Genomic DNA, 20,024 nt, shown 5'->3' on the forward strand with positions numbered 1-20,024 from the left:
CACAAACCGCACACGAGCATTTTCATTCATCAGTTTAGGCATCAGCCGTTTTGATTTCGTAAATGAAGCCACACGGATAAATGGCAAAATACGCTCTGATTGATATTTGACACATGCCCAAGTGTCAGGTGTTTTCTGGGAGGGTTTGCACACTTTCTTGGGAAAAAGCTATTGCATAATGTTGGTTTCTCAGAAATGGACTATTATACTCTGCTTGCTGGATACATTTATCAGCGTAGTGCAAGATTACTAGTTGTTTTGTTGCATTTAGGTCCAAAATTAACACACTGAGCTCTTTTGAACTTTATATTTATTAAAGAATCCTGAAAAAATATAGCACAGTTTCCACAAAATATCAACTGCTTTCAATGTTGATAATAATAAGAAATGTTTCCTGAGCAGAAAATCAGCATATCATAGTGATTTCTGAAGGATCATGTGACACTGAAGACTGGAGTAATGACGCTGAAAATTCAGCTTTGCATTACAGGGATAAATTACTTTTTAATTGAAATAATTATTTTAAATTAAAATATTTCACTATATTTTTACTATATTTTTGATCAAATAAATGTAGTCTTGGTGGGCATTCTTTCAAAAATAAAATTCTTTCAAAAAATATTTAAAAATCTTAGCAAACCCCAAACTTTTGAACTTTTTCTGAGCTATCAAAAAATTTGGTTTGTCAGGCTTGAAATTGTTGTACCTTTAGATAAGATAATCGGACTATCGTAGTGATCGAACAGTCATAACACATTGGCAGGACTGCCCTGTGTCCTTGCGTCATGACAGAAAGGTCTATATTGCGTCAGATGGACATCAGATGTGTGGAAGCACTTATGCCGGATCTTCCCGATTGCTTTGCCCGGACCACCTGATCCCCTCAGGTAATCGTATTGCTGCTGTCTGCCTCTTTAAATATAGACTCTTTTAATTGCGGTAGACAGCAGGGGGTTCTGGAGGGATGGGACACTATTCCCCAAACACACACACACACACACACACACACACACACACACACACACACACTGTAGGAAGCTAATTGTAGAGGATTTAAGTGAAGCTCAGCGTGGTTTACTTTGAATGCCAGAGGAACATTGAGTTTTGTTTAGGGAGCTCTTGAACCTCAGATCCGTCTCTAGTCGACCAGGAGAGAGTGTGTTTGGTAGAGGTGGGCTCGATATGACTCGGGTGGACTAGTACGGCAAGCGTATTTTACGCCCTAAGTTTCTAATCCTGCTAATACAATGCTGATGCAATAAAGCAGAACTAAAACAAACCTCCCTTTCAGAGCGTTTTGTCGAGGGTGTGGTGTTTTCTGTAGTACTGTGGTAAATCTCTGTAAACTAGTGTTGTGCAGTCATCTGTTTTGGGGTTCATTAGGATTTGCTCCTTATATGTTTGACTGACAGGATTTATGTGACATGATCAGCTCCCCGGTGGTTTCGAAACATTGTTTGTTTGAGCATCCCAACCAGCTCAACACAACAATGTTGGCTCCACCAATGACATCAGTTTGGAGCGAGATCTGTTTGGTCAGATGTAGAAATGTTAAAGGCTTTACGTATTTAAACACAAAACATTATTTAAACCAGTTGATCTGTACTCCCCCCATGGAAATATCTGGCTATTGTGGCTAAAGTTTCTGTTTCTAACTGTTTGAAAATCTTTAACTAAAACATTAACTTATGATCTGTTAAACATTATATATATTGGATACAGGCTGATCAGGGGTCTTGAGTAAGCCCTAAAGGGGTTTATTTTGTGATAACTGGCAGTACATTTGTCCCACTTGATACACAGTTACTTACCAAATAAAGTAAAGAAATTTCCGGTGTCTGTCAGGAGTTAGTAAGAAGCAATAAAGCATACGAGACATGAGTTGCAAACTTCATCCATCTTGTTTACTCTTTCATTTCCGTTCTCACACACATTACATCATCGCACAACACTTCAAAATAGTAGTCACAGTATAATTCTCAAAATGGACATAGAATGCTTGACTGGAATTATATCACATGAGAAGAAAGAGCACAGCTGTATAGCAAATAACATTCACTTCACAAACATGACCACAGAATGCCGCGATTGACTCTGATTGGCTTAGGTTTTATTGTGAATTTGTAATGTAATTTTTTAGTTTTTTATTTAGACTACTTATATTTATATATTTACTTTAAAATTTTAATATATTAAATTTTAAGATTTTATTTTTATTTTTTTCAATAAAAAATCCGTTCTTTAATGTCATTCACCATCGTTTTGTGGCTCTCTCTCTTTTTTTTTTCTTTTTTTTTTTGCATCGGTTTAGGCACCGGTACTGTTTTAAAAGTATCGATTTGGCACCGGTATCGAAAAACAAAACAAAAAACGATACCCAACCCTAGTTTTTAAAAATATTTGATGTATTATAATTATATTTTTAATAATTTTAGTAGGCCTACTTCAACTAATTTATTTCAGATAGTAGTAAAGGCAACACGTTTTTCAGCTTTAAGTTACTGAAAATGATTTTTTTAAATAGTTTTAGGTTTAGTTGTTTTTGCCATTTTTATTATGTATTTCTACAGTAGTCAACATTTGAAGTGGATCAAAACCTTTCATCAAAGTTATACATGAATTTTGAACAATACCCGTTCTCGTCTTAGGACAACTTTGATTAACTTTTTTGATCCACTTCAAATGTTGACTACTGTATAGCTTTAATTTGTATTATTTTTCATCTAATATATAGGATTTTATTTCAATTATCAATCTACTGAACAGAATGCCGCGATTGACCAATCAGAATCAATTATTTCCGAGATGCTCTTAATACTGCGTAATGTTTTTAATGACCGAAATTATGACGTGTCATCAGTATACACAAATTTTCAGGCTTCATACTTTCCTTTTTTAGCACTTTACCCAAATATTGATCATCTCTCCTCAAAGAATCAATTAAAGCAGTTCATGTGAACTGATATTCACAGATGAGCTTCACTTGAAGATCAGAATCAGAGTTAGCTTTATTCTCCAGGTTTGGTATGGTTTCCATGAGCTCTAGATACTTACATTCATACATAAAATGAGAATAGAGATACATTTTTTTAAATAAGAACAAAAATAAAAAACTAAATTCTTGACCCACAGTTTTATTTGCATTGTGTGTCGCGGGGATGGAGGCGTAGTAGTGAACACACACTGGGTCCCGCTCTACGTACTATACTGTCAACAAGATTTAATCTGATGTCTTCCTCCCCACACATTCTTGTATAGAGACTCTGGCAGTTAAAAAAAGTCCCACAAACACAGCCCGGGGGTCTAAACAGCTTCAGCGTTGCAGGAAATGCCACACGGATATTCTCCAGGGATAGAGACGTTCACCTTGTATAACACACCACACACACCAGCTTACGGAGTTATTAGATTGAAAGCACCCCGGTCCAGCAAATCCTGCCAGACTGCAGGGGAAGGTTCAGTTTGCTCTGGAGTGAGAATAGAAGACAGCGGTTTGGCGTACAGAAGTGTGGAGAAACATGCACACATGCAAACACGCGTGCGACTCTGACAGACTGCTGGTGAGTGCTTCATATAGTATGCCAGAGAGACATGCCTTCTAATTATTTGTAAAGATTTTCCTTTATTAATGTTTGGCCATTCATTTTTCTTGGTTATGACATGCATGTGTGATCCGTATGTTGATATCGGTGGTGTATGAGCGCACAGAGATTTCGGCAGAAAATTGTGTGGATTGTTTGGATGAAGATGAGTAGTGGGAAGAGTTTAAACATGTTAAAGTAAGAAAATTGACTTTACTTTACTCTAGACTGGGGTATAGGATGGAAATGTTCATGTTCCCCCCCTGCTTTTCCTAATCCCACGCTCTGGTTTTGCTTTTTCTATAATGCAAAAAATATATAGTACTTAAATTGTGAAGTATTAATTCATAATGTTAGTGTTTGTTGAACGGTTTATAATTTGTGATTTGCATAAATAATTGTATTAGAGTATTTAATAATGACAAAACTACTATATTACTAAATTGAGAATGGCAACAAAAATAAAAATCATTATGGTTTTGGGTGCATTATGGTTATGAAACATTGGGAGAAAATCTCCTTAACTGTCAGTGCAAAAAAAAAATCTATATGCTGTTTTTTATTTAATTTAATATTTTTTTATATGTATATAAGATATACATATTATATTTTCATACATATATATATATATATATATATATATATATATATATATATATATATGTATATGTATGTATGTATATATGTGTGTATATATATATATATATATATATATATATATGTGTGTGTGTGTGTGTGTGTGTGTGTGTGTGTGTGTGTGTGTGGACATGTTTTTCTACACCGGTGGGGACTTAAACCTGAATGCACACAGACTCATGGGGACTCGTGTCACCGTGGGGACCTAAATTGAGGTCCCCATGGGTACAAAAGCTTATAAATCATACAGAATTAGTTTTTTTGAAAATGTAAAAATGCAGAATGTCTCCTGTGATGGGTAGGTTTAGGGATAGGGGCAGTGTAAGGGGATAGAATATACAGTTTGTACAGTATAAAAACCATTACGTCTATGGAGAGTCCTCACAAAGATAGTGCACCAGACATGTGTGTGTGTGTAATATATATATATATATATATATATATATATATATATATATATATATATATATATATATATATATATATATATATATATATATATATATATATATATTATATTTATAAATATATATGAAAGTTTGACACTTTTTTTCAACAAACTTTTCTTGCTTTGTATTTTGTTTTGTTTCTATATTCGTTTTATTTTTTCACCTAAAATATGCACTGGACTTGTTTTGTGAGATATAGTGCTTTCCTCGCTAAGAGAGAAATCAACTTTGAATGTAGCGTTCCCTCTCATTTCACTTCCTTCTAGACTCTCTCTCTCTCTTTCTCTGCCTCTCCCCCTCCCTCTTTCCTGTATGTGTCTTTCTCCTCCTATTCCTCCCCTAAAGCTATGGATAGCAGTGTTGCGTCACGGAGTTGAGCTTGAGACGGCTCTCAGCGCACTTGACAGAGTTTGAGTAGATTGCGCGCAGCTGCTGGTGAGTTTTCTTCTGTCTTCATTTCATATGTCTCTGGTTAGACAGCAGATGGGTAGACATTAATAATGCTTCCTTGAGCTTTTTCTTTCTTAAATGTCTATTTAATGTAATTTAGGTTAATATTAATGTGAATAATTTAACTTTTAGCTTTAATTTCAAAGCATGTTTAAGCAAGTCTTGCAAACATGATGAACAAGTTATTGTCGCTAATTGGGTTTAAGTAGGGCAATATTTACGAGATTTCACTCTTGCAGCGATTTGTGAACGTTTGCACGTTTTCATTTTATTTTTATAATAAACCAAAGTGAGAAATACTGTTAGCTAAAGTCCTTCATGGTAAATTTTTGTCTTATCTCGACATCAATTCTGAAATCAGTCACAAAAAAAAATCGCATTGTAAATCATTTTTTTGCTTACTTTTGTGATAATGGTGGCTGTATTCCAGGTGTGGGTGTGGGTGTGTACATGCACATTTGGTTTTGCTGATGCTACATGTTGAAACACACACTGAGTGGAATGTTTCTTGCGAAAAAGTGAAGTTAGTCAGTTTCCACTGCTCCTTTAGCATTGATTGTCCTTCCGGTCATACTTGCACTCTTAAAAATATAAGTTCTTTAATGGCTTCCATGAAGAACCTTTTCCATCCATGGAACTTTTCCATTGAAAGTTCTTTATAGTGGGAAAAGGTTCTTTAGATTGTTCAAATGTTCTTCACATTAAGAAAAAAAAAAATGGTTCTTATAAGAAATGATTACTGAAGCTTCTTTGGGGAACCAAAAATGGAACCAAAACCTCCTTTTGGAAGCTTTATTTTTTTAAGAGTGCTGCACATTTGTCTTGAGCTCTTGCGGTTGAGAATGGCAACCAACATTTTTTTATTTAAAACTGAAATAATGAAGATCTACCTTGCAGATCTTTTAGCTCGATTTAGGGCACTGTAATGTGTGGAAAACTTCTGGTGGAAAGCAATTTGGAGAGGAGAGAACCAAAATAAGTCTCTTTTGTGCTAATAGCCTTTATTTAATTGACACGAGATCTTGTGAGCTTGTCCCAGAGTTGGCAGACTCTATTGGCCTGGAGTGAACTTTGCTCTTCGAGGGAAGTGATTGTGTACGTGAACCACAGGTTTAGTTTAAAAAGGCTTTCTCAGTATTAGTCACTCAAGGAAGTTTTAGCCCTTCCATAGTGACCAAATAGGCCTTTCATGTTCTCTGTATGTAAGCATGGAAATCCCACACCACTCCACAGACATTTGTCATCAGCTTCTGTGAATGGGCTGGTCAGCCAGACTGTTTATGGCTGGTCTTTTGTGGTCCGTGTTTGACTCAAACCATGACAAAACAAACAGAAGTCTGGCTACGCTCTTTTGGTTTCGTCTGCACGGCTGTTAAAGTTACAGGTCAATTCTGGAAGATTTTATTTAGCATGAATGCTCAAGATAAATCTCCTAAAATGAGGGATCAACCGCTGACAGCCTCCATAGTGGAACTCGATTTGTTAGTATGGAGTTGTTTTGGATTAGATCAACCAGGTTGATTTGTAAGAATATGCAGTGACACTTTAAAATAAGGTAACTATATTAGTTGACATGAACTAACAATGAACAATACTTCTACAGCATTTATTAATCTTAGTTAAAGTTAATCTCAACCATTACTTAATAATTTTTAAAGTCATTTCATTAGTTAATGCACTTTAAACTAACATGAGCAGTTTTATTAACTAACATTAACATTGAGTAGCTTTATTGAGGTGCCACTATTATGCTTTTCAGATAATTATTTCCTTTCATGTAGTGTGTAATATAGATATTTGTAAATGTAAAAGGTCTTCAAGATCAAAGTGCATGATAAATGAACCGATTCTGAATGGCCTGAAATGAGTCGTCAGTAATTAGTCTTCCTGCACGAACCTAAGTAGGTTTGTAACAAATTTGCATAATTCCAGCCTATGGATTTCATTGGCTGCCCACGACCATCGTCTACTACTTAAATGCTGTAGTTGTAGCTGAGACTGGAGACTGGACTGAGTTTGGTTTGTGTTGTCAACTTGTCGAGAAGACCATGTTTTCTGCGCTGCAAAAGCAAATCCTCTTTTCTGCACTTCCAAAGGATGAGGACTCGCACTGGAATTGATACAGTAAAACTGTCACCATCATTACTGTTCATCGTCACTGTGTAACAAGTGCTGAGGAAGATCCGGAGCTGAAATTCAGATATGGTAAGGTGTGTTTCCTTTGACGCATGCTGTGAGCGGTAGACCAATCACAAGAGACTGGGCCATCTGAGTTTAGAGAGACCGAATCCTTTTTCAGACACTGAGAAAAGAGGTGATGCTGCAATATTGTAGGACACCTCCGAAACAAAATTAGGAGCCTTTGAAATGGCATAATTGGGGCACTTTAACAAATTAAACCTTATTGTAAAGTGTTACTGAGTTCACCTGAAATTAAAATTCTATAGTCATTTATTCACCTTTGTCTTTCCAAACCTGTGTGACTTTCTTTTGAGGAAATAATACATGTTGATGAATATCCTAGATGGTTTTTGTTCGTAAAATGAATGCTTATTTTGAACTGGGCTAGTATAACTTCAGAAAGGCCATAAAATTATAAAAATAGTCTATAATATGACAGTTTTCTGCTTGCTGAATGTCATAATCCTGCAGTAGCACTTCAATCTTGTGTCCTAAATAGGGTAAATTTAGACCGCGGTCACTGTATTCCGACATGCATCTGGGCCACTGGTGTGGTAATGCGTTCTTTCCTCTTAATTGTTCCGGATGTCCACTGACCCAAAGCTGTGACCCATCAGTCACTAGCCCCTGTCAGCATACTTGGGTGACTTCTCGTATTTCCTTGATTTAGACCAGTTTTATCTCTTTTAGAGACGTAACTCTGTGCCTGTGTTTGGAATATTGCTACTCGCTGAATACTGCACAGTATGTACTTTATCTGAAACAGATTATGTTATGATACATGCTTCAAACTTTACTATACTATTCATCACTTTGCATGTTTAATTCAGTAGGGTAGTGTCCAGCTATCAACTTGGGGATAAGTACACTGTAAGTCACTAAACAAAATGAGTACATTTAACTTTAATTAAAAAAAAAAAAAGTTAATGTAACAATAAAAAATGTGATATTAACTGCAAAAACTGCAACTCCAAAACTGCAGAACTTAAACCAAATAAGTTACGAATAACCTATTTGTTATTTTAGCTCTAAATGAATGGAATGAACTTAAAATATTCAAGTTACATATACTCAAAATGATTGACTAAACCAACACTAAATTATGAGTGAATATGACTCAATATATATAAGTTCAAAATACTCATTTGTATTTGTTTTTAAACTTAAATGGTTTGAAGCAATCCGTTTCCTCAGTCAGTTTGAGTTGAGTTAACTTATTGGGTTTTACAGTGTAAGACATTTTAAATTTTTGCAAGTTTGAACAAATTATCCTTCATAAGTCATTCGAATATGCTTATTTGCTGCTCAAGAAACATTTGTTATTTTTTCAGGATTCTTTGATGAATAGAAAGTTAAAAAGAACAGCAAATATTACTGACCCTACATTTTTGTACTGTATAATACGCACTTTTACCATTTGTGGTAGAATTGTCCATGCATACAGACAATGTGGACGCTGCGCACAGTATACATACTGCAGGAATGGCAAGAGTGTACAGTTAGTATATTTTTCCAAACATTCACTTGCATTGAAATTCTGGAAAAGTTCGCCTGTAGCCATTTGTATTTTGGTTTGGAGGTATAAGAGATTATGTAAGAAGGTTTGGAGTGGATAAAATGATTCCTTTACGATAAAAAACAAAACAAGCTAAAAACCATGTGGACTCACAGTTTGTTCAAAAGAATTGCAATAATGTGGCTTCTGTTTTTAGCCCTAGTTTAACAGAACTCAAGGAAAAACAAAGCGTGGTGAACCAAGCTAATATAACACCGCCTTGGCTTGCGTAAATGCCTTTTTATTTTTTAATATATCTTCTTTTAATGTGTACTTTATGAGCCAGACGCTTGTTTTGGAGTCAACGGCTGTGGCAAGTATGGTAGTTCTCGGTCCAGAGGAGTCTGGTACTGAAAACCAACGCAAACTGCAACAGCTCTGATTTCACTTCCTTCATTGGTTGTTTTTTCTATGGGCACAGAAGCAAAGAAGTCAAAAGATGTTTGGCTGTTGCTTCAGTTGTGTAATTGCTCATTCACGTAATTACTAAACCACACCATGTGCCTGGGTGTAGTTTGCAAACTAAAGAACTTACAGAATAACATAAAAGACAGGTTAGATGCAGTGACATGATGCTGTGCCATTATCCATGGTTATATTTTATGTGGATATTTATTATTCCCATGGTTCATATGATTTTTATTTATTTGTCTGTTTGTTACTTTCATTTTATTCTTTTAAATCATAATAATGTCCCTGTGACACAAGTTTTCATGTTTGTTTTTATGGGAAAATTTGGCTATGCTTCAAGTTTGCAAGTACACACCCAGCTCTCAGTTTTTTGATGACATCCTCATAAGAAATTATGTAAATGGAAAAAAACAGCTGAGACTTCGAACAGCTGTAGCAGAACTATTACTCACTCTAAATGGTTAGATTAGTGTAGTTAACTTTTTCTGGATGACTATTTGTCTTAGTAAGCATAGCTTGACAGATAACTGTATTTGGGTTGAACTCAAGAGGGATATGAATCAGCGTTTAATGAGTCTGATGTATGTTTTGGTCTGTTGTGTTTAAGCGACGGCGTGTCAATGTTTATAGACGTCATAAGCGTCAAGACGGGAAATTCACAGATGCGTGAGTGTGAATCAAGACATTTAAGGCTGTTTAGCGATTCAGACCGGTTTCTCACACTAATCACACCATGATGCTGTCAGGGTTGGGCTGATTTTAAGCCTGTTTTTAATCATCAGACTTTGTGTGTTTAAGAATCGTTCTGTTTAGTTTTGTTTTCATTTAAAAGTGAAAAACATGACTGAGGGTGTGTTCACACTTGTAGTTCGGTTTGTTTGGTCCGGACCAAAAAATAAATTAAAATTAGTCCTGGTCCTCTTAGCGTTCACATTGGGATTTTAACAGTGAACCTAAAGGCATAGGGATATGTTCACAACCTGATTGGGCGGCTTTTATTTTATATATTTCACGATGGAACTTATCGAACATCCCAAACAATGTTGTATGCTGTGCTAAATGCGCTCGCTGTATGCGTAATGATATCGTTTTAGATAACTATAGTAACCCTGCCACAAACAAACTGAGTATTTTTATTTAATGCCACTAACCTGTTATCTTCTTCAAAAGCACGGATTATATCAACCTGGTTCAGATTCAACCCACTTTTGCCGTTTTTAAATGCAAAATGCATCGGAAGATCAGTAAACGTCTCCTTAGGTGTGGTGTCTGAAGTTGAAATTATGGCAATACATGTGAGATATTTCATAATCTATTGCACTGTAATGATGATTCAGTGATTTAGTTAGAAACTGAAGCTGTTGTCAGTAAGTTTCAGGTCTTGTTTGGCCTTTTGTCACAGACTCAAACTCATACTCATGCTTCCCACGTGAGCACCACAGCTTGATGATGGTCAGCCATGAATCCAGTTTCACATCTCATATAGTCAGGGTGAGAAAAGGGAGAAGCGTGTTGAAAAGTGGGTTGTTTTTGGTGTGACTTTCACTAACTCCATTAATTATAATGTGCAATCATATGATAGTGTGAAGCGTTTGCATGCCTATGCAATATGCCTAGCACAGGTGTGCTTTTGTACAATTTTTCCCCTTCAAGTTTTATTTGATGTTGCTCAATTTTGTAATGTCCCTCTGTTTGAGTTTCAGCATATCCTGTTACCCAGTTTAGAGTTCCTAGTTGAACAAGCTATTTCTTTAGAAAATTAGGAGTTCACTTTTAACAAATACTGTATATGCATTTAAAATTTACTGTCTTTAACTTTTACGACAACAGAACAAATATATTGATGACTTGTGTTGCACTGCACAAATTGTACAATTTAATGCTATCTAGAATGAGAATGTCCCTCCCTCTTCAATCTATTAGGCTGTAGCAAGTCATCTTTATGTGTGCTATGATATAACTAAGGACTATTTAAAAAAAAATAGTATTATTAATTAAATAAACGAGCCCTTTGAAATGTCCTACCTAAACATCCTGTTTCAACAGGAAATACGTCAAGACATGAGAGGAAACTGTGCTTGTGAAGTTTTAAGGTACTTTAAGTGGGCAGTATCTTTATATAATCTAATAATACCATTTATTTTTTACAATAAAAGCAGTATTTATTTGGCAAAAAAAACATTGTGGACCTGCAGATAAAAATTTTTTAAAAAATGTTGGTGCAGTATAATTGTGACAAAACTGGGATTTAGCATTATTTTCATCATGCTGTGTTGATACTAGACAAAATATTTAAAAAATGATGTATAATAAAAGTAGTTAGTAGCGTTTTCCACGTTTCATTGTTGCTCACGCATAATTTCATTCGCCCTTCCAAATGGCGAGGGCAAATTTCTCGTGCAGCTTTCCATGAAAGGAGAGATTAAACGCTGACACGATTATCTGTGTGCGAAAGAGGGATGAAAATGTACATTATATAAGACAGAGCGAGCTGTGCAGTTAAAGGGAACAGGTGCTCAGTTTTGTGGCAGACGGTTTAATCCTGCACTAAAGGACACTGCACTTGACCTTTGACCTGAAACTCTTCACACTGTCTGCACAGCACATATAGCCACATATAGACCAGAAAACCTGTTCACCATGGGTCCCCTTCACTCCAGGGTTACTGCAACTTTGCAGATTGATGCTGATGAAATATATATAAAAAAACAGATTTTTCATTAATGAAAAGCTTTTGCAAATCAAGGCTTAATTGCTTGAAAGATTATTGATGGAGAAATGAGGGCATGAAATTATTAAAGCCCACATAACGTCATAATCCTCAGATGAATGAGCTCTGATAAATGGGGATGGTGGCTGTTATCGTTTTATCTGTCGTAACGAGGAACGAAACACATTTCCGGTTACAAGTAATTTGATTTTTGGTTGTTTTAGCCATGCTATTTCAAGCTTTTTGTTAAAGGAACAAAATGCAACTAGCGATTTAAAAAAGCTGCATGCATTTTGTGGGAGAACATTGTTTTGGTTGTGCTTTGTCTCTGTTAGAGAGCTATGTTAGAGTTTAGGACCCAAGGACCAGATGTTTGAAAGAAGACCCAGAGTCAGAATTATAATAAATTAAAGAAAAGATTTACTGAAGATAGTTTGCAATTTCATCAGCAGAAGTCAGCTTCAGGACTCACATGGAGTTCGTAGGCCGCCCCGCTTACAGTTACAAAGATCACAGCAGTTATACCCCTCACCAAGGTCTAAGCTACGTCCTTGCTTCAGGTTGAATGATTCTCATTGGCTAAGAATAGATCAACATAGTAATTTTCCACACATATACAGATAGACTGAAGCATATCTCCATCGATTATGCAGCTGACCCTCAGACCCTGAAGTTAGGCATGTCGTGACCTTCCAGGTCACAGATTTGGGTTGCTGGGCGCCAACATATCCAGAACAACAACTCAGTCAATCTCCAATAATGCCAGTGGTTCCTTAACCTGTAACCAAGAAGACTAACACACACACACCGACACACAGCTTCCTCAAGGTTGGATTTGGCCAGGCTCTAACTATAAACAGGAGAGTCCTCTCAAAACATCAAGATAATACATTCTGTCTCTACACTTTAGTCTAACTGGAAAGTAAGGCTTTAACAAAGAGATGGTCCCTTAAACTATAGACTTCATTGACCCCTGTGACCATAGTTGTCAGAGTGCCCTAGAAAAACAGATGTGTGTATTGACACGTTGAAGACATTTTTTAACAAAACATCTTTCCATATTTCATTTCTGGAAGCCGGGCTAAATGAGCAAGCGCTGTTACTGCATTCAGATATCAAATACAGACATTAGAGAATTGAAACATTTCAGTAATCACACTGTTAACTTCTATAACAAAGTAAAATCTCCAGAGAAGTCATTCAACTCATTTGATATTTAGAAGGAAATATATTGATTAATACCTTGATTATAATCACTCATTACATGTACATTGAAGCAGCAGTGGATTCCTTCATCTACATATGGCGAAATGTATCTGTTTAATAAAATAACTTACTCACCTGTTGAATTATAGGCTACATTCACACTGCGAGCCTTTGTGCTCAATTACGATTTATTGCTCAGATCCGATTTTTTTTTTTTTTTTGTGTGTAGCTGTTCACATTGTTGTTTTAAATGTGATCAATATCAGATTCTAGTGCGAACAGATCATGGTCCTGGACTGACCTGCACAGGCAATATAAACAGCAAAGACAAGGATATGAAAAAGAAGAGCATAGTTTTTAAACATTTATGATACGAGCCCTCATGCTTTGCTTGTGTATAAAACTAATACTTACGAGTTCTGACACATCACTGTCCTTCCACTGACACATTTTGCGACGGTCTTGATAACTTTGGTTATGTCAAATCTTTGAAGTGACTCATGAGGGCAGAATTGCGATGAATGTTGATCTATAGAGTGACGTACAAGTCGAATGAATTCCTATATGTCTGTTCAGACTGAGGTCTGTATCGGATTTAGGAGCACATATGGAAGTGGCACAAAACAGAATGGAAAAGATCAGATTCCATGTGGTTTGTGCCGTTCACACTGTCATGAGAAAAACAGATCTGAGTCACATGTGAGCAAAAAAAACTGATTTTGGCCACATTTACCTGCAGTCTGAAAACCCGTAGCCCAAAAAACGACCTCTCCGCGTCACTTTTACAACATTTCAAAGTCCTCAGTTTTCGCCATCTCCAAAAAGCCAGGCTAATGTTGATTCTGGTTAGCCCACGAGCTCTATCGTGTTCTCTTTTTGCCAGCCGACTCTTCTCTGTTCGATGTTTGTTTCAAACGGGTGATTCTCTGGAGGTTGGAGATTTAGCTGCTCCATGTCAACTAGAGATGCGCGGATGGGCTATTATTTCATCCGCAACCGCATCACAAAACTCATCATCCGTCCGCCATCCATCCGCACCAACGTTTTTGACCAATTTTCAAAACCGCACCCGCCCGCCATCCGCTGATTGCTGTATACATAATATTTTTCATTTGATTGGTTCAACCGCCCGCCACCCGCCCGAATTGAATTAAAATATTATTTTTCGTCACGTCATCCGCCCGATCCGCGGTTTATCCGCGGAGTCCGCGGCTGTAACCGCCAACCGCGCATCTCTAATGTCAACATTTCTCACTCGTTGTGACAACTAACATATGGCACTCACACACCATACACACGTCAAAGGAGCCGGAGCAACTTTACTATATTTATGGAGATGATGAAACGTGCACGGGTGAGTGACGCATACGCAATTCCCCACGAAGGTCTGTTCATCCCGACAGGTCTCTTCGTTTTGAACAAAAAAAGTTACATAGTGTACCTTTAACTAAGTACATTTTTGTTTTTGTTGTGAGTGTGCACATGTAATAGCTAAGAATGGTGCCACATGTCCCTAAATTCGATAAGCCCCTCTGGACACTTGTGTGTGTTCACAGCTGTCTGTTTCTCTCTGCTGTTCACTTACATTCACCTCCACACTCCAAACACATTGCCCCTTACTGAGGCCCATGGGTAATCCAGCACAACTTCAAAATCAGACAGCCTACACACACACACACACACACACACACACACACACACACACACACACACACACACACACACACACACACACACACACACACACACACTCAGCTGTCCTTGGCTTTGATCCCTGGCTGAGGGTCCCTTAATTGCCCAACTGTTTGGTCAGCACATAACATGCTTGAAGTCTCTCGATTAAGCTGTTTCAGAAAGACTCAATTGTGCGTATTTGTAAAGCAAATTTCAAAATTAATATCCAATTTTCATAATGTACATTATATTGTTTGTGATGCCTAAGTTTGCTTATAACATTTAAAATGGCTTCTTGAGTGATTTTTTTTATTTTTTATTATTATTTTCTTTTTATTTAGACAAAATGGTGTAAATATTATAGGTGTGCTCCATATGTGAGGTTGTTTCAAACAATCAACAACTTGATTCTGCCTACTAATTACTTTTTTTATTTATTTTTTTTAGTTCTAGTTAGCAATAACACTGATTGAAATCAACTCAAGTCGAGAGTTTTAAGTGCACTTCCTAAGGACTGCTAATTGTGTGATGTGACTGAGTGACCATTTCGAGAGAAGCCGCCCATGTCAAATCAGTAGTATGCTGTTTTAGAAGGAAGCTGCCTAAGAAGGTAGTGAGAGCTTTCTTGGCGCAAAGCTATTCTCATCTTTCACCTCAGCCTTCTCCAGAACTACTTTATCACCTCTCTCCTCATCACTAAACGGGTGTGAATACGTGATCGCGCTTCTCATGCTCTGCCCCGGGGTCAGGTTCACACTGTCAGCCAATCCATAAACGGCGATGAGTCCTGTTCTCCTTCAGACAAATGTGCCGTAACTCGTCAGAGAACATTAGTCCCCACCGGTGATTCAGCTCGGCTCTCCAAACTCCTAACAGCACAGAAAAAGCGGTCAGTTGTCATAGCAGCGGCTCATGGCAAACACACATTACGTGAGTACACAGGCTGTTCTGTTGACCGCTGTGCAGGAAGTTTTACTGTAAAGAGGAATGACCTGTCGTGTTTTCTCTCATAATCAGTCATAATCCCCACTATAAAAAAATCTAATGTGCTTTAGTTATTGTGTGCGTGTTAGATCACTGTTTATCACTTTCTACATGCATTTGTATTAGTGCTGTCAAATCGATTAATCTTGATTAATAGCATCGAACATAACAGTTTGTTTACATAATGTGTATATATATTATTCAATTTATATATATCATGTACATGTCTGTGTGTGTCTGAACTATACACACACACAAAATACACACATATATGTGTGTGTGTGTATATGTACATATACACAGATAGACACACACACACAAACATGTATATATGATATATAAATTTTATAATAAATATACACTCATATATATTATGTAAACAAACTTTTATGTTAGATGCGATTAATCGATTTGACTACACTAATTTGCATATTATATGTTTATTCTGCTATATCGTTCTAATTTTAATGTGTTAAAGGCAGGGTAGGTAGGAATGGTCTAAAAAACTTCTTTTTCAAATTTGTTTAAACTTTATGTACATATCAATACATAATTAAAATGTAAGTACTCTGAAAAAGAAAGTATAAAAATCGAGTGTCTGTAGACCTCTCAGGACTGTTTTAAAGACAGTTCATTATTTCCATTCACTCCACCCCCTCCCTTCTGGGCTCCTTCCAAAGCCACGCCCCCAAAACACATGAACGCGCGACTCCAACCGCTGAGCTGAAGACGCATTATTTACCTGAGAGAAGCAGAGAGGAAGGAGCACAGTGCATGTAGTGACATCATGTCAGAATCACATGTAATAAAAAAATCTAACGCTAATTGCTTATGAATATAAACAAATAAGATGTATTTTAGTACTCACTATCAAGCTAGCATATTGATATTGGTAAATTTAAAATATATATATTTTTTGATTCGTTAACGAGCTAGTTATATAAGCTAAAAACAGGTTGCATTGATACACTTTTTTACATTACCATCAGTTATATTGTGCTGAAGATGAATTTCGTGTAAGATTCATAACATATATGGTGTTCTGCATGTAGGGGTGGGAGATATTGACAAAAATGAATATCTCGATATTTTTTTCCAATATCTAGATATCGATATTCAGGCGATATTTTTGCCATCCTTCAAAGAAATGTGAGCAAACTGGCAAAAAAAGGTCCAGTTGGTCTTTTGACTTGCTGCATTTGACCTATATTATTCTAGGCTATAGAAAAAAACAATAAAGGAGCTAACTAAACAGAATCTGTGGCAGCCCCTACTTTTTCCACTTAGAAAAAAAAAAAAAAAAAAACTTAACTAGGCACTTCTTGCAACAGTGATTATTAAATCAAACAACAATATTGTTGATGATCAATTCAAAGTAAAAAAAAAATAACATTTTCAAAACAGTATAAATCCATTCATTTTTCCCCCAAAACGCTATAAATCCATCTTTTTTTTTTCTTCTAAATTTATGGTTTGTCTTTTTAAAAAAGTTTTTGTCTTTTATTTTTCGTGTTTGCATTTATGAGGAAAAAACAATATTACTTGACAGTTCTCCATTATGGACGCGAGCGCTCTGAAAGCTGCACTAAGACTTTCAAACTTTAACAGAGACCTCAAAACAGAAAGCACAAAGCCTTTCTTTAAAACGAATTTCGTTTTGTATTAATTGTATCTTAATTTTAATATTTTTTTTTTCATTAATTCATTAATATTTTCATTCCTGGATTAAATACATAAAGTAAATATAGGCTATCAATCACAACATAAGGTGCTTGAACTGGAGATTATATCATCGTGAACCGAACCGTAGCCTCGCCTCACAGGCCTAAAAAATGTGGAATATATTTACAGAAATCTGGTTCTAAACAAAACCATCCAAAACAAAATAAAACTATGTAGCCTAAATGTGCATTTCTCCGGTGCATGCGTTCACTAGCCTACTGCGAAGATCGCGAGTCAAATATTGTCAACTTCATCTTTGCAGCCGACACAGAAATTAATAAACAATTAAAATGTCTTATTGCAATATTTTACACATTCATAATCATTACTTTTGCTGGTTCTTTGAGGCAGCTTTTTAGGTTTATGGCGTTTTGGAAAAGAGCTCTTCACGTACGTACAAACACCGTTTCACCAAGGCACAGCAGCCCTTCAGCACATAAGAACAAAAAGAGAAAAAGCACGGACTTACTAATTACGAAACTTTGATGTGGTTGAACAGCTGAAACAGTCACAAATTCCTTTGCAACTCAAACCTTCTCAGTACGAGTTATGATGGAAGAGAACAGCATTACAGTTTTCAGCGCGTCCTCCTTTGATTGCTGTGTTGTGACTGGAAAAGTGCATGCAGGAGCACATGCGCAAAATGTAGGTTTGTAAAATGTCCTTTTGTAAAATAAAAATAATTTTAGGGCGAAGCAGAGGAGGTCGTGCAAGAGGCCGTGGCGTGCAACTAGGGTCCGAGGAAGTAGAGGCTGAGGACGGGGTGGTCGCTGGAAAGCCACGATGATATTGACACGCGTTTTATTTCTTTGTTTATCCAAAGACTTTTTGTTCATTGCCTTTTCTTGTACTGTCTTCTTTTTTTGCCTTGTTTGCCTTCACTAACTGCATGCCGGTAATGTGAATTTTGATTGCTCTTTGTCTGCCATTGTTTTGCTATTCCTAGGTTCCGTGCCTCTCGAATTCCTCAAATCAAACGTGCGCGCGCAAGAGGGCAGATCCCGTGGCAAAAGGGTGGTTGCCATGGTTGCGAGAGAGAGTGACAGTCGCCTAAGCCAATCCTTTGATTCGTCCCGAATCGAAATAATGAGCTGTGTTTAATACAGATTAAACGGTCTAGAGTCACTTGATTTTTATACTCTTTTTTTCAGAGTACTTACATTTTAATTATGTATTGATATATATAGAAAGTTTTAACAAATTTGGATCTTTTATTTTTATATAGTCCTACCTACCCTGCCTTTAAGTTTTCGTGGAGTACAAGTTCAGAATTGTTTTTTTTTTTTTGTTTTTTTTTGCAGACCTCAGGGAATCCCTGGATCTAAATTTGAAAACCTTTTCCATAGAGAATGCAATGCCAATGGAGACCAAAATTTAGCTTTTTTCCCCAATATGTGCCCATTTATCTTCCACGTTTATGAATATCAATATAAAGCTCTGACTCAGAAAGTCTAAATTATACTTATAGCCTTTCAAAGTTTACTCCATTTGGTAGCGTATGTGAACGCCAGCGGTCGACACATGCGCTCTAGAAAGTTTCATCTTTGTCCAGTGTCTGCGCTATTTCTCTCCAGAAGTAATGATGGCCGACAAAAATGTCATTGTATTTTAAACTAACGTTGCGGCAATCTCATAACCCCCTCATACACGTGCTAGTCAATGCGGGCGTCTTGTTGTTGTCGCAGTCTCGGGTGTTTCCGTCTCTTAAGTTTCGTTTTCTAATGTGATACAATGGCCTGGGCCAGTTTTACCACCTTGTGGAACAACTGCTTAGTGCAAACCAAATTCAGTGCGCATGTGCGAACTGCGTGTACAAAGTGCATCACACACAGTCACACACTATACGCGGACCCTCGCATATGCATAAAAACTGGGCTTAAGAATGCACCAATGTTTAAAGGGATAGTTCACCCCAAAATTCTGTCATCATTTACTCACTGTCAGATTGTTCCAAACCTGTATGAGTTTCTTTCTTCTGCTGGACACAAAAGAAGATATTTTGAAGAATATGGGTAACCAAACAGTTGATGGGCCCCATTGACTTTCATAGTATGGAGAGAAAAAAATACTATGGAAGTTAATCTGGGGGCCCATTAACTTTTTGGTTGCTGGCAATCTTCAAAATATCTTCTTTTGTGTTCAGCAGAAGAAAGAAATTCGTATGTTTGGAACAACTTAAAGGGTGAGTAAATGATGACAGAAGTTTCATTTTTGGGTGAACTATCTCTGTTTGTTCTGCGCCGTAGTGATTTGTGTGGTCACATTGAATCCATATTTGACAATTCATGCCTTTAAAGCTGCTGCAGCTTTGCACAAAGTCCCAACAAGCCTTTGAATCTGAAAAACATGAAAGTACACCTAACCTAATTGTCCTTATTGTGGTTGACCATGTCATGCCTATTACAGACAACAAGGCCCATTTAAAAGCAAGCTCTATTTAAAAACTTTATGGAGCCGAGGCTGCC

At 36.7% G+C, this 20,024-nt stretch overlaps 1 protein-coding gene across 5 annotated transcripts in view; it reads left to right on the forward strand.

The window, feature by feature from the left end:
• The window catches only part of plekhg5b (pleckstrin homology domain containing, family G (with RhoGef domain) member 5b), a gene marked incomplete at its 3' end in the record, with an annotated part of 81,469 nt that overhangs the window by 32,842 nt on the left and 28,603 nt on the right, over positions 1–20,024 (forward strand). The window contains exons 1-2 of one of the 5 annotated variants that reach the window (XM_084098504.1): positions 5,036–5,101; positions 7,213–7,321. The exons of 2 other annotated variants lie outside the window; for them this stretch is intronic. In XM_084098504.1, coding sequence (XP_083954630.1) covers positions 7,319–7,321 — 3 coding nt within the window. In that variant the 5' untranslated portion in view covers positions 5,036–5,101; positions 7,213–7,318. Of the gene's footprint in view, positions 1–3,333; positions 3,561–4,984; positions 5,102–7,212; positions 7,322–20,024 lie in introns of those variants that run through there. 2 more of the 5 variants (XM_084098503.1, XM_084098505.1) reach the window with 2 other exon arrangements.

Source organism: Abramis brama, assembly GCF_963993115.1.
Source record: "Abramis brama genome assembly, chromosome: 22".
NCBI classification, from domain to species: Eukaryota; Metazoa; Chordata; class Actinopteri; order Cypriniformes; family Leuciscidae; genus Abramis; species Abramis brama.